Genomic DNA, 15078 nt, shown 5'->3' with positions numbered 1-15078 from the left:
AAAATCTAAAACCATTGCATTTGTAAGATTTTCAGATTTGAAGCTGATACCTCTTTGTGTTACTTGTAATAATTATCATATATCATTTAAGTATTAAAGCCAGTTAGTAGTTGATTATACCCCAAATATATTTTCATTAGAGCTCTTCCTTATTTTTGCACTTTTATTATTTTCTTACCATTTCATTCAGTTTCTTTTGTAAAGTGTATTTTGAAATCTGTAAAAAAACAGAGAGTTATTCATTAAATGGTATTTACATTTTTTCTGACAAGAACCTGCATAATTAAGCATTGTTATACCAATGGCATAATTGCATTTGTTATTAATCCATCCAATACAGTAATGGTGGTTTTGAATTACTGATGGCAAAATTTCATGTATTATTAGATTCACTTTACTTCATAATGTTACTTCAATATTTAAATTATGTAAAATCACTTTACGCTGATTTGTTACTAGAGGAGTTTTGAAAAAGTGCGTAAATCCTTGTGTTTTCTGACAGGCATCATAAAAACAACGTGCAAAGGGACCACAGTCTGTAAACTAGACCCTTAGAAATAAACAGAGAAGAAGATAAAGATAGAAATCAAAGTATTCCCTCAACTCCTACAGGAATAGAAGTGTGTTCCCTGTTGGAAAAAATAACAAAAATATCTTAGTAGGTATTCTAAATGGTAGCATATAAAGATTTAACATAACAATCTCACATGCTTTAATAATATAAGGCTGCCATTAGAAGATATCAACACTACTTAATACCCCACTGACAGAGTACTTTGATTTGCATACAAAAAAACCCCCAAGGTATTGTCAAAGAATCCAGAGTGTACAAATCTTATACAGAAGATATTATTTCTAGGAAAAAACCTAGAGAATAATCATTTTCCATGAGTAGAGTCAGGGTTCTGACTCTACAGAGAAGAATACAGACCTGAATTAAAAATTCTTCCCTCTTGTATTAGGCTCACATTGTGACCTCCAGCTTCCTCAAGCCACAGCAGAATTTCCTAGATCTGAACTGTACTGTGACACAGATGCTTGATCTGTGAACACTCAACATTTAAGATTATTTTTTCTTAATGTGTGGTTTGTCTTACAAAAGAAAGGCCAGTGGGATCTTTCATTACTCTTGCTGTCCACATATTATGTTCAGCAGACCATGGAGGGATGGATATTCTACATCATCTGTGCTATGCCAAGGTTTGAGCAAGGCAACAAAATCCTTACAGCTATTGCTCAGAAGGCCAGCCATGAGAATCAATTTCTTTTGCTCCTAAAATACATTCAGTGTTAAGTAAGAGACAAAAAACCCCAGTCTGCTACCAAGTAAATGCATTCCATTATAAGAGAATGTTAATAGGAGCCATCACAAGTTTCAAAATCATAGTAATAATCCATTATAGCCATTTTGTTTTCAATACCATTTTTATTCCACTCAGTTGTGGGTAGAAAAATCATAAGTTCCTGGTAACACCTGAAATCTGGCAATGCATTACAATGCTACTGATCTATTTTCAATATATTTGCCTTGGTCTTAAGCCATGGATCAAGTGTAAGTGCAGAAACCTCCCATTGAAACAGAGGAAACCACTGAGCACTGCAACAGGGAGGCCCAGGGTGAATACTTAGTTCTGTTTACGAGTCTAAAACCAGGGATTCCAGACAGGTGTGAAGCAACAAAACAAGAATGAAGGAAGAGGAAGACTGTGGAAATGAAATGAAAGCATATTTCACACACTGTTTGGACTTTTGAGTTGTCTCCTGGAGCAAAACAACATCAGCTGGAAGGTTAACCTGAAGCAGTAGTGACACTGAAGGCTAGAACAGAAACTCAGTGTTACAAAGTGAGGTGTCCTAGGAAGATTAAGAAATAAGGCCTTAAAGATCCTCTTAAAACCAACAATTTTCTTACTAGTAAAAAACTAAAACCAAAACTCCTGCATTCAAAGAAATGTGATTTTACAAAAGCAAAACTTTACCTGTAAGGCTTTTAATGTTTCCTTCAGTCCATCAATTTCTTTTTCTTTTGTTTCTAGAGCAAGTTGGTATTTTCCCTTTCAACAAAAGCTGTACTTCAGGATTTGGGCAGAATAAATGCATTTACAAACAAGAATTTATCAAAAAGAATGTTACAAAAATAAAGTGTAGCTCCGCTACGACAGAACAATCCATTAGTGAATAATTCAGCTTAATAATTTTAACATGCAGACAAATATTGCTATAAAAAGAAAAGTGAAAACACAATAGAGTATTTTCACCACTTCTGACTCTATTCATCAAGTCTTAAAGTTGGCTGTTCTGGGAGAGAAAAGCCTGACAAAGGCAGAACTAATACGTTATTTAGAACAAAGAGAGTAAATTTTAAAACAAATGGCATCAGGTAAATCCATTTTTTATCTGCAGGATCTTCAGAGAAACAACCTGCTCATTTTTCTCAGTCCACAAAGAGTGAACTGGAAGCTCACTCTATTTAAAAGACTCTATTTATTGCTAGAGTCACTAAATACATGCAAGTACATTATATATATACATATATATATATGCCTGTGTGTGTGTGTGAATACATACATAGACAAATATATAAAATTTGCACATGAGAAAGCCAAAGGACTTCAGTAGAATTAAATCTGGTAAAAATCACTGGCTGCAGCCAATCCAATGCAGACCAGAATCTAAATACCAGAGAATAAGCCAGAAAACACAAATACATCCAATTCAACCACCCCTGGCTGTTCCAGTGATTCCCAATACAGTGCTGACTGTGCAATCCTCCAAAACCACCCTGATCACTCACAGTGCATATCATCTAAATTGGTGCAAAAATTGGTTTCTCAACTCTGTCCTGAGCTTAATTGACTCTTTCAGTTACTTTGGTATAAAGTACTGAAAGTACGACTCAATTAAATGGAAATAGAAGTAAAAATTAATCAGCATAAAATTTAATTCTGAACCTATCATTGAAAATAAAAATCAGAGAGTGATAAGTGGGTATGTGTGGACAAATGAATTGTCTTAATGAAAAAAAAAATCCAAACTCCCAGTCAAGAAAATTACTCAACCAGAAAACATAAAATAAATAGCAATAAATAGCAATGCAGTAAATAATAAAGTTTTTTTTTTATATATACTTCCAAGCCATTTAACCAGTTTGCAAATTTCTATGTCAGTTCTTATGCCACATCCAGCATGTTCATCTGGTCTAGACCATTGGGAAATTTAAATGAAACAACAGAGGCAGACATCCACTGACTGCACTGTTTAAAACAGGTTCATTGTACACCAAATGTAAATCCTTCATTCCAAGGAGGAATTGGGCATTCAGCCTGGCATAAAAACTTACATAGCAAACAAAATCCATATAAATTCAGGCTAAAATTTCATCTTATTTCAGTTTAGGTCAAGTACCTTTGGAAACCTTTAGTTCAGCTAAATCAATAAAATCCCTGTTAAAATCTGATCTCTCTAAGGCAGCTAAAAATGCTATTTTTCAGTACTACTTGTAAAGGCCAATTATCCCAATTTACCCCAACCCTCTAGGATAAAGTAAATTTTGAATAAATGCAATATGGAACTATCAAAGAACACTCTTTCCTCAACTGATTTTTAGCATAAGCAGTGACACTTCACAAGTCTATAAACAAAAAACCAGAAATACAAAAGTTACAAAGACATTTCTTTTGCAAAGGCCATAGCAAAAAACATAATGTAATTGCAATATACTTAGTTTATACTTAGGATATGTTTGGTATGTTTTATTTCATTATCATTTGCTTATGCTCTTCTTTGGATGACAAACAACAAATAATTTAGAGTACCTTTTCTTCTTCCATGGCAAACATCCTTGCCTGTAACTTGGTTGTCAGTCACATGAAAAACCCAAAACAAAAAAATCAGAACAGCACATGGCAATAATTTTATTCATGCAATTCAACAAGACAACATAGTTATATTAACCTGCACAGTACAATTCCTGGGGTTTTCTACCTATAAAAACTGCAGAAATCTCCAGTTCTACAAGAAGTCTGTGAATCTCAAATTATTTTTTCAAGGGAGAGACCTAATTGCTAGTCAGTTTCTTTTTTGTGTGACACAACTGTGATGCAGTGTTAATGACAAATTCTTCATCACCATGGGCAACAGTTTCAGCTCCTATGAACATTCTCTGCAAGGTCTCTCAGCTCTTGTGTTTGCTCACTGTAATATGGAGAATAAAACACAAGAGTGAAACACACTTTTAAATGTTGGGCACGATAATTTGTGTGGCAGATCTTTTACCATGGTTTATGAATCTACCCTTGCAGAGGTCATGCTAAACTAGAGGGGAAAAACCAAACAAAGCAAAACAAAATAAGGAAAGTATTAGAAGAAGCATTATCTTCTCCAGGAGGTTTTTGAAATACAAAAATGAAAAATGCCAGGAGGAGGGGCATCTGGAAAGAACTACAAAAATACAAACATAATGGTGTGGCCAGAAGAAAGGAAATTGACTCTGTCCTGAGCTGTATATTCTAACATTTTATACGCAATAGAAAAATACTTTCATACTAACTGATAACTTGCTATGATGCCACTGTACTTTAAAATCCCACAGTCAAAGTCAAAGGCTTTATTTTGTTACCTGTTTTTTAAAAGCTGCCATAGCTTCTTTGTTTTGTTGTTGCAGCGTGTCAGTCTGATGCTGCAGAGTTTCCTGCTCATGCGAAATAACAACAGTGTGAGTAAAGTATTATCTTAGAGCAAATCATATATCAAGTATTTCAAGAAAAGGCTGACTTATTATGATATTAATTTAACAATAAATATGTAATATTTATTGTTAAATATTTCTAGAATGACACAACTGACTAAAAAAGCCTGAAGACTAAAAAAAAAAAGCATTTTTTAAACTGGTAATTGTCTTTTTGGTAGCAGCTCCTCTTTCATTCTTAACAGGTAACAATTCTCCCCTCTGGAATACAGACCTTTTACTAGGACTTCTGTGAGCAACTCCTACCCATCCCATCAGCCTGCAGAAACAATCCACATCCGCTACCAGCCCAGGACAGAACCTTGACACTGCTCCAGGTAGTTACAACAGAATTTTAATACCCATTAAAAATAGAATCCCATTGAAAATTAACTATCTGTTATTCTGTTCATAGTTAGATTTTAATCATTTACCAAGCTACCTGAAAGAGCTGAAGGAAGCCAGAAATAACCAAGTGTAAGGCAATAGTATGAGGCTTCTATCACCCTACAGCCTGGCACTGCTCTCATCCAGAAAAACAAGAAAATGAGTGAAGATGTACTTTTTGGCATTATTATTTCATATTATAATCTCATAGGCTAATACTACACTCTACAAGATGGAAATCTCCAACATCTTTAAGCATCATGCTTCTCTAGAAGACACTTCACCTTTACCATGGAAGGTATGCACGGAAGACCAGGTTTTTTCAGTTCTAAAAACTGAAATATTAGGTAAAAATAGTTAAGAGGCTCTGTCCTTGAACAGCTATCTCAAAATATAGATGAGTGTTTAACTTAGAAATATGAGTGTGTAGCAGGAAACACACTAATCCACTAATGACTGCACAATAATAAATATAAATTGAGACAACTAAAAAGAATGAATGGGAGAAAATAAATTGAAAATCTGTTTCACACACAAGGAGTCAAATTTCTTCTTCTGCCTTAAAAAAAAATGAGTTTTTAAACATAAAGTCCCTTCCAAAATTGCTGTTTTCTCCAGCAAGGTGGTGTTGCTTTTATATTGTACAAGCAAGAGCTTGAACAGAAGAGCCTTTAGGTAGAGACAAGAATCCGTGGAGATAAAGTGTTCCATATCCATTTACTTAACTCATCACGAGTAGAGGAAGTTTTGTTTTGTGTGCACCAAACAATGCACAGCACATAAATGAGGATTCAGAAGCACACAGAAGTCCTGAGGAATGTTTTCCTGAGGTTGGCCCTGTGTCCAAGGACAGGTTCTCCAGGGGGTGACAGGCATGTGAAGCAGCAAGGCAGAAAAGTACTGCAGGCACAAAAAAATCAGCTACTCCCACTGCAGTAGTTCTGCTCACCACAGGAATAAAATTTTATATCCACAGCACTGCCAAATTAAGATGGCACTACAAAATACAGGAATTCAAGGCAATATCATGGAATAAATTATGTAGGTATAAGTCTGGTTTCAGTAAACAATCATCCTTTATATAACTTCATCATGGATGTAAGGGAAAAAAACCCCCAATTCTGAACTCTTTATAACATACTACTTTCTTGTACTGTATATTCAAGTGAGGTATTTTATTTTCAAAAAGACAGGGTAGTGTCTACAAATAGTCATTTTCTAACAAGCCTCACACACAGACTATCAGATAAAATGATTCTATTATCTCTGTCAGAAATTCAGGCTTGGAAGAAATTTTTCAGATATATCATCTATATGTGATGCAGTAAGACTGAAGAAAAATGCAGAGGTTTTTTTAAATATGAAAAAAATCAGCTTTGATATTTTAATATTATAATGGATGAGTACACCCACTAGATTTAAAGGAATATATTCTCCAGTTATTCTATTTTCCCTGCTTGAGAGTATTTCTTTCAAGAGCAGGCGCAGTATATTCATAAAATGTAGATAAATTGTAATATTGTAATATGACTTAGCTGAAATAATGTCTTCATTTCAAACTAGTTAGCTAAATTTAAGGTAAAATAAAATGAATGACAGAAATGTTGACTGGAAGGGAAATTCAGGAAGGAAATGGTAAAACAGAACCTTTGATAAACCAGAGGAAGATGTCTACTTATTGAACTACTGCTGTGGTCAGTATGGTTCTACATTCAGAAACAATCATGTCACAAATTCGATTTAAATGTCATACTTAGAATTTTCATCTTACTGTAGTCTCCAGGATTGGAAATTTGTATTAGCTTCTTCCTTTGAAGTTCCAGAAAATTTGCTCACATGAAGTTCCCAAAATCTACCACTCATTGATCAGCTTTGCCATGTGCCAATGTTAAGTGCAAAGTACAGGAACAGAGTTCACCTCACTACCTGTAAGTCCCATCCTTTTATGAGTGGTAAATTAAATTGCTGTTAAGGTCTTAGAATGGGTGGAAATCCTCCCTTTTGAACCCAGAATATTAAGCACTGCAAAGCTAGGTTAAGAAAAGCAAAGAAGGGTTACAAATTGAAAGCACTCTTGCTTTTACAAACAGAAAATGTTTCCTGTTTCTGTGTGCACATATATATCTTTCAAGAAAGAAAAGCACAGAGTTAGGATTATTAATTTAAGATGGTTAGGATGAACTCCAAGATGAAATAGCCTTCCTTTACAACTAAGATGTTAAATATCCCAAGATCAAGGATAGAGCTGAAATTATTGTTTTTTCTGGGGCTGTAAAATATACGGAGTGAAGCCTTTTATCTTGTGCCCTAGTGACTGGGGTCATGGGTTTGATTGTATTAAAGAAGGGAATGCATTTCCTAGCAAAGCACAACCTCAGGAGCCCTAACTCTGAGAACAATGTCAGACTTATGTTGCTGAATACTTCATTCTCAACATTTAAAAGCTGACAGACTACCACTGAGTATGGATAACATACAAGTTCATGTTCAAAAATAACTTTTTGGAAAAATCTCCACTTCCAAAAGATTGCAAGTGGAGTTGTTTGCTGCGCTGATATTTGCGCTTGCCAAAGTCAAGCAGAATACAGAGAAGCTGCTACACATCTTCCCCCACACTGACGTGTCAACATGCCTCAGACTAGCTAAATGTCTTCCTGCTTCAGTATTTCCATCTCTTTTGACTGGAGATTGGCAAGTCATGCCAAATATTATTATATTTTCTTGTTAAAAACATTGCTAAGCTGGGCACAATCCAAATCAAAATAAAAGCTACAGATGTTCATGACTAAGTAATAAGCTACTGGCTAGAACATTCTACTATTGAAATAAAAATAGTTCTAAAAGGAGGAATTGTTAACAAATCAAAATTTATATTAACACATTAAAATTAAATCTCAGCAGGTAAAACACTACAAGCACACAGGAAAATTACCTTCTGCCATTCCAGCTCCTGTTTCTCTATAACAATTTTGTTTATTTGGTCTTCATAATTATTTTCTGTTTCCTAGTTAAAAACAAACATTTAAAAAAATGTCAAAACACGGAAATGAAGAGAAGTTCAGTAAGATGCAAAAGTGCTACAAGAATCCTTTGTAGTCAATGATACAGATAATCATAATTAATTACTCAGAATCTTTGGGGCAACTTAAATATTCAGCTCAAAGCATCTGAATCTTTATTCTTTGTGACATCTCCTAGGACAACTGAAAAGTTTTTGTCAGTGGTTGCTTCTGTTATTATGGAAAAAGAGAAAATATTTATCATTATCTTCTGTGCCAAGAAGCGTTCTGTCCTACCAAAAGAAACTGAAACAGTAATCAACACACATTTCTGAAAAGATGAGCTACCAGAAAATCTGAGAAGACCATTACTAAAGTCCAGAGTTTCCCCCATGATCCACATGGGGGCAGGTGTTACAGATTCTGTTCTTGCAGAAGCACTTTGTCAAGAACCAAACTATTACTTCTGATAACAAATGAGAGTTACTGTCTGATAATCACAGTTCTAAATACGTATGTAAATTTTCCTGAAACACTCTGGTATTCAAGTTAATTTTTCCCAACAAGACTCAGCTTCCCTTTGGAGTCCAATTTTTATGAGCACTGGCCTTCCTTCACAAATCCAGTACTCAAAAAAAGGAAGAACAAAAGGTTTCCTTATGAACAGTCACGACTTCCTGCAAGAACAATATTCAGGTTTTTGATGCACATCACAAGCAACTCAGCCAGCTTGGGAAAGCCACCACTTTAAGGTAAGCCTGACTTCTCTTTGATGAATCCTTGCACTAATAACTTTTACTGAGGGCTAGCAAGGGCTAAGCTCACTGCATGAGGGTAAAAGAATACTCCCAATACTTGAACTGTGCATTTTGATATATTATGTGCAAATTTTATGCTGTTTTTAAGTTCAACTTCACTGCAGTTTAAATCTTGCCATCTTAATTGTTGGAAAAATTTAAGTACTCTTGAAGTGACTCACACCTCAAAAAATTGGTTAGAACCTTACAAAACAGTCACAACTTGGGGGGGAAAAGGCCATGGATCTCTCTCTAATAAAAAATAAAAGAAGACCTCAAAAGGTTCATTCTCTTAATACTGGGTTTAAGTACAATTCTACTGAATTGCAATACCATGAACGACTATTATTTGCCATAAGACCAAAAAGATCCCACCTCTGGATGAAGCAGCACCTTTCCTGACACTGAAAGAACAAATGGAGGCTCTTTCTCCTTCCCAAGTGAAGAAGATTACACAAAATTTTTTGGCTATAAAATATACTACAATTTTTCCAAAGCCCAATATGAGTAAGGGTTCTAAGTTTCTGATTCAAGGATATTTCAAACACTTCAACAATTGATGCAAGACTGTTTTGAAGATTTTACAACCCTTTCTTACTTAGTATAATATTTGATTCATAGTCCCACTACTTATCAACAAAAACAAAAGAGCAAAATATGTCCCAAGTGATTCAAAACAGTTTTTTGACATTGACATCTTTTATAGTGTTTTAGGGTCAAAACTGACTCTCTTGATTAGCAGACAGTTTTCAAGCACATGTATGTGGAGAAGCACACTTCTTTCCACAGGAGGCTGCTCCCAAACATTTCAAGATTCTTTCAGAGATTCTAAATATATGCCTCAGCTTTCATGTGAATTTTACATATAAAATACTGAATAGGCATTTAAAACTGAAATTTGCTCACAGAGAACCAGAGAAAAGTCCTTTAGCTTTTGCTTCTCTGGTATATACTGGTAGAATACAGATGGAGAAGAGACCTAAAGATTTCACATGACTTATGGTAAAAAAAAAATAAAAAAGAGAACTTAAAATATTATCAGTGATTTCCAGTTCTGCTTTAATAAATAGTGCTGCATAGTTGCAATGTTGGGTTTCTTTTCTGGTACTATTCTATAAGTACTTGAGGAAAATATATCCCCTAATTTCCCTTGAGTGACAAAACCAAATGAGAAGCTTTTAAAAAGGTGTGATCCTCAATCCTTTCTGTTATTAAGCAACAAATACTATGAAAATTATATATTATTAGCAAAATTCTTTCTCAAAATGATAAGAAAATGGCCTTAAATTCCATTTTAAGTGAGGCCTTTTGCTGTGAACACTTAAGAGGATAAGAAGCAAAGTTCTAAGTGAACAACACTCCTCCAACTTACTCCCAAATTATAAAGGTGTTTCTGGAAGCTATCAAAAATGTGCATGTATGTAACTATGGCTGAGAAAATAAACATCATAAATACTTAAACTGAGAATGACAATTACATTATAAAAATGTTCTCACGTGAAATCGCCAACAGTTATAAACCTTATCCATCATTTTTACATCTTCCAAAGGACATTTATAGTTTACCCATTTTGAATTGAAAGCTTCTAAAACTTGTGTGAAGCACTTTTTTTCTTTTTTTTTTAGAAGTTCTCTCAGCTGTTTAATAAAACAAAAATGTTTTTGTTATACTTAGGAGAACAATATTGTATATAACTCTGATGAGGGATCAAAAACCCACCAAACCTTAAAAGTGTTCATTTTTTATTCGATGCCTTAGGACTACATGGATTTAAGTGTTTTTATAAAAAAAGACTACCATAACAATAAAAGAGGAGTAATTTGATGGTTTATTTACTCGTTATAACCTTTAGAAAGTGTCAAGCCTTCTTTAAAGTGTTTGCTTCAGGCTGTAGTTTTACAAGATGGGCTGTGGATTGGTCAAGCCCCCTCGATTCTTGACCCTGAACAGATTTAGGAACAGAGTACAGCTGGCTCACGTCCAAGCAGCCAAAACTGCTGCTAGGTACTTTTATTATCTTTTTTTAAACTTACACTCTCCCTCCTACAAAATTGCACATCCAATTTTCATGCAGGTCAGACAGTACTCACAGAAACTACAATTTCTGATTCTTTCATATTACAATTAGAAATTCCTTCATGAATGAAGCAGACCAGTACAATTTTTAGTGGATCTCATGGATATTGTTCTTAAGCTTTGCTTCCAGGACAAATGTTAATTGGAGAGAAAATATTTCTAGAAGCATTATTCTACCTTTAGTTTCTGATAAAACATTGTTGGATTTTCATAGTTATGAAAAATAATAGCAACCTATATAGATTCTTATTTGGAATCTATTCTCAAAAACTTTCCATTTTCACATGCAGAGACACAAAAATTTGTACCAACCACTATTTCCCCTTTGTAAATTTCATTGGTCTGCCCTTGACTCCACTGCATAGTTCAAATTACTCTATATTTAATCTCTTCTATCAAAATGTATTCCTGGAAAGGTCTGCATTGATACTTAGAACATTCTCCAAGTGCAAGCAATCAGTTCCTAATCAAAAGCCACATTATTCACAAACAGAGAAATTGTGATCTAACACACTGCTTGCTGACTCAAACAACAATATCAAGGATGTCACAATCATGAGATCTGAAATTCAGTGCTGTTTATTCTCTTAAACCCACATACTTAATTTTTTTCCCAATACTCAGCTGTCCTTCTGTCTGTCATTTTACTAAAAAAATTCCCTAATTTACACTTAGGTATGAAATCCAGTGAAAAGGCTGTTAGGAAGAAAAGGCACTCAGGTGACTCCAGAGCAAGACTGACAGACATGGAAGTAACTGAAGGGATATCCAGCACAGAAGGATCAGTGGTCAGTGCTGGATGAGTGGGAAAGCAAACTGGAAAAAACAGAAGACACTTCAACTATTGGAGTGTGAAGTAACCCCTGTGGGGCAGGGGAAAGAGAAATACAATTTTTTGTGGCTTTTAATTACTTATATGTTCATATTATGCCAATTCCTATGGAGAACAAAGAGCCTGTAAAGAACTGCATCAAGTATAATCATTCAAGCAATTAATCTTTAGGAACAAACTTGCACAGCTATCAAGGATTGGGATTTCCTCTGGAAGATGGAACAGATGAACAGTCCCTTACTCTGAGCAACTCTTCTAAACTATTTTTGAGAGTTTACCTACAATATCATGACATTGAGTAAGGATTGCAACAAATCTCTCAAAATATTTTCGTATTTAAGAGTTTGCTTTTTATTAGCTTCACACAGATAATATGACACACAAATTTATTAATCTGAATTTGTACTGCAGCTTAACCAAGCATTCCAGGCACTTTAATAAACTCAAAATACACAACAGGTCCTGTCCCAAAGAGTCTCCTGTTGAAGTGACAAGCAAGACCAAGAATGGGAAGAAAAACAGAAACAAATAGATGTAAAATAATCTCATCTGAGGCCAAGCCAGAGGTCAAAGACAAAGCTGAGAGTAAAATCCGTGGCACTGGCTCTAGTGCCTCCCTCAGGTTATCAGCCTACTGAACCTCACAAGCAACCTGGGAAGGAAGTGGAAGAAACAGTAAGAAACCTGCAGAATTTTCACTTTTACTCCACTTTCTGATGGAGCAGATGACACAGATTTTGTGTTTCATTCATGGCCGTGGAAAAATCAGCATGTTAGTGGAAGACAAGCACTGCAATTCTCTAAGTCATCCCTGTATTTTGGTTTATGCACTACCTTTCTCTCAGGGCTGATTAAAAATTTACAAAATAAGCTCATGCTTGAGCTTGCAAGAAATTCATAGCTAAAATGGGGATAGGGTTTTTTAGGGGTATTTTAAAGCCAAAACATCCATACAAAATTCTACTTGAAAAGATAAAAATGAATGCCACTAGGCATAAGCCACATTACTCAATAACTCTTGCTTCTTCAGAATACCTATGTTTTATATTCCAAGCTTCAAACATACTAAGAAAGGAGCCGTGAACTATCAAAACCAATCAAAAATGCATTCAAGGACATTCCAAGATTTCAATCTGGCTGTCTGTAAAATGCTTACTTTTTAACCTAAATTTCTAAATAAACACATAAATATATGCATATGTATTTTTTTTAGGGTAAAGGAAAGCACAGCTATTTTAGAAACTTAGGACCATGTCTTAACTATGAAATTGGCTCTTAGCATTTGCATCAATTTTGAAACTAAAAACAATTTCAAGGCAAAAAAATTACTCACTCTTCTGAGACAACTTTTACAAAATCACAGCCACAAACTCTTGTAGTATAGCAGACACAAAACAAGCATAAAAACCCAAAGGAAAATGCCAAATTATGAAATCCCATGGCCCTCCATGAACACTTTAGGCTCTGACCATGTGCATTAAAAGTGCAACATTGAGTTAACCATGTAAATTCAGCTAAGCAGTCTTATAAGCAAAAGATACTCTGATCATTATATAATAATAATAATAATAATAATAATAATAACAACTATTACATATAATAATATGTCTAATAATAAAGTTAAACTATTCAGTCTTTACTTTTAATACTAAAATAGTTTGACTAGACTAAACACGACCATTGTAACACAGGTCTGGGATCACACCATGGGGGCTTTAACAGTACTACACCAATAAAGAACCTTCATGCAGCCCTTCTCTCTTTCTTTTTTTTCCTTTTTAATGGCAGTCATTCTTTTGTTTATGGCTTTTAAAGAGAGGATTATAGCATTTCACTTAGATGAAAATAAGCATAAATCAAGCATGTCGTCAGTACTAATATTTTAAAACTAATAATATACATCTTTTGAGCAGGTCAAATGCATCAGATGAAGAAAAAATACACTTTAGGTCTTTCAATACACATAACAGTTCAGAAACCCTAAGGGGAGAAATAGACAGAAATGTTTACATACACACAACTGAAAAAGTAACCACAGAAAAATACAAGTGACAAATTAACTACAAGAAAAAACAGCTGCCTTTACCAGCACAGAAGCAATTTTACCTTGGTACTACTACAAGATAATTTCAAAAACAAAACACCCCCACCCCTAATACCCAATACACTATTTATTGTAGGGGTCTAGCTCCATAGACTTAGCAATGTAAAAGTGGTGAAATACAGTGGTTTTAATCTAGCTCTTTGCCCACAAAATACACAAGCAAAGAACCAAAATCACCAATTTTCTGGCAAATGGCAAATCATTTATGAAACGAGAAAGACTTGGGGACTTGGAAAACACTTGGATTCCTTCTTTTCATTTTGTATCAAAGACTGCTCTTAAAGAGAAGAATTATAATGAAAGACAGTAATTTAATGTAGCTTTTCTCAATAGCCTGATTATCAACTCTAGCAACTTCTTATGTTGTTACAGAAAAACCAAATTCATTCCCATCTAAACCTGTTGCCTTTGTGCTGTCTACAGGAAAATCTGTAATACACCCAATACATTTTTACACAAAACCCTGGTTGGTGAATCACTTAAAATACAGCATGAGGTCTAGCCACACTCATGCAGGATTTTCTAGGATTACCTACAGAGAGACAGAAATAAGACAAAGAAAGACCAAAGCCCATATAAACAAATTTACCCTTCTGATACGCAGCTCTTCTATTGCCTCCAATAAACTCGTTTTAAAGTCTAACAGTCGAATGGAAAGCAAAGTCTCTGATGGACTTGGAAGAGCAGATTCAAGTGTCTGTGCTTTAAAGTCTTCATCCATTCTTTGAGCTCCTTTCTGCAAAATAAAGACAGGCATTTCCTCTCCAGTTTATCTGTAAGAGAATACTCAAACTGCAAAACTTTCAAATACGGAGGCAGAATCTTTTTGCAAAGAGTAAAACTACTACTTATAGATACTATGTAATTAACAATATTTTTATTTTGAAGTAATGTGCACTACTGTAGAAACAAAGCAAACATTTATCAGTAATTCACAATATTCCTTTGCTTCTCCTCTCTGTATCTTGGCTTGGTTTAAGTAAGTTTTAAGCAAAAACTTTGATGAGCAGACAGAAGCAGTAGAGTTTTTTTCCCCAGAGTTACTGTCCTGCACTGACATGAAGGTGCTGCAACACGCATCACGCCATGAAAAAGTTGCTGCCTACATTCAGGATCACAAGACAGGCCCAATTTTAAAAGAGATCTTTGGTCTGAA

General features: G+C 34.7%; 1 protein-coding gene across 1 annotated transcript in view; it reads right to left on the bottom strand.

The window, feature by feature from the left end:
- Positions 1-14646, bottom strand: part of CCDC73 (coiled-coil domain containing 73) — a 49169-nt gene extending 34523 nt beyond the window's left edge. The window contains exons 1-6 of the mRNA XM_054283604.1: positions 14512-14646; positions 8046-8117; positions 4619-4690; positions 3816-3851; positions 1980-2054; positions 179-217 (exon numbers count right to left, since the gene is read on the bottom strand). Coding sequence (XP_054139579.1) covers positions 179-217; positions 1980-2054; positions 3816-3851; positions 4619-4690; positions 8046-8117; positions 14512-14643 — 426 coding nt within the window. The 5' untranslated portion in view covers positions 14644-14646. The remainder of the gene's footprint in view (positions 1-178; positions 218-1979; positions 2055-3815; positions 3852-4618; positions 4691-8045; positions 8118-14511) is intronic.
- Between the last annotated feature and the right edge of the window lie 432 nt (positions 14647-15078).

The sequence above is a fragment of the Melozone crissalis genome, unplaced genomic scaffold, assembly GCF_028551555.1.
Source record: "Melozone crissalis strain CALT ecotype California unplaced genomic scaffold, PUWL_Pcris_2 ptg000038l_1, whole genome shotgun sequence".
In the NCBI taxonomy this organism is placed as follows: domain Eukaryota; kingdom Metazoa; phylum Chordata; class Aves; order Passeriformes; family Passerellidae; genus Melozone; species Melozone crissalis.
This window is presented reverse-complemented; position numbering and strand designations above follow the sequence as displayed.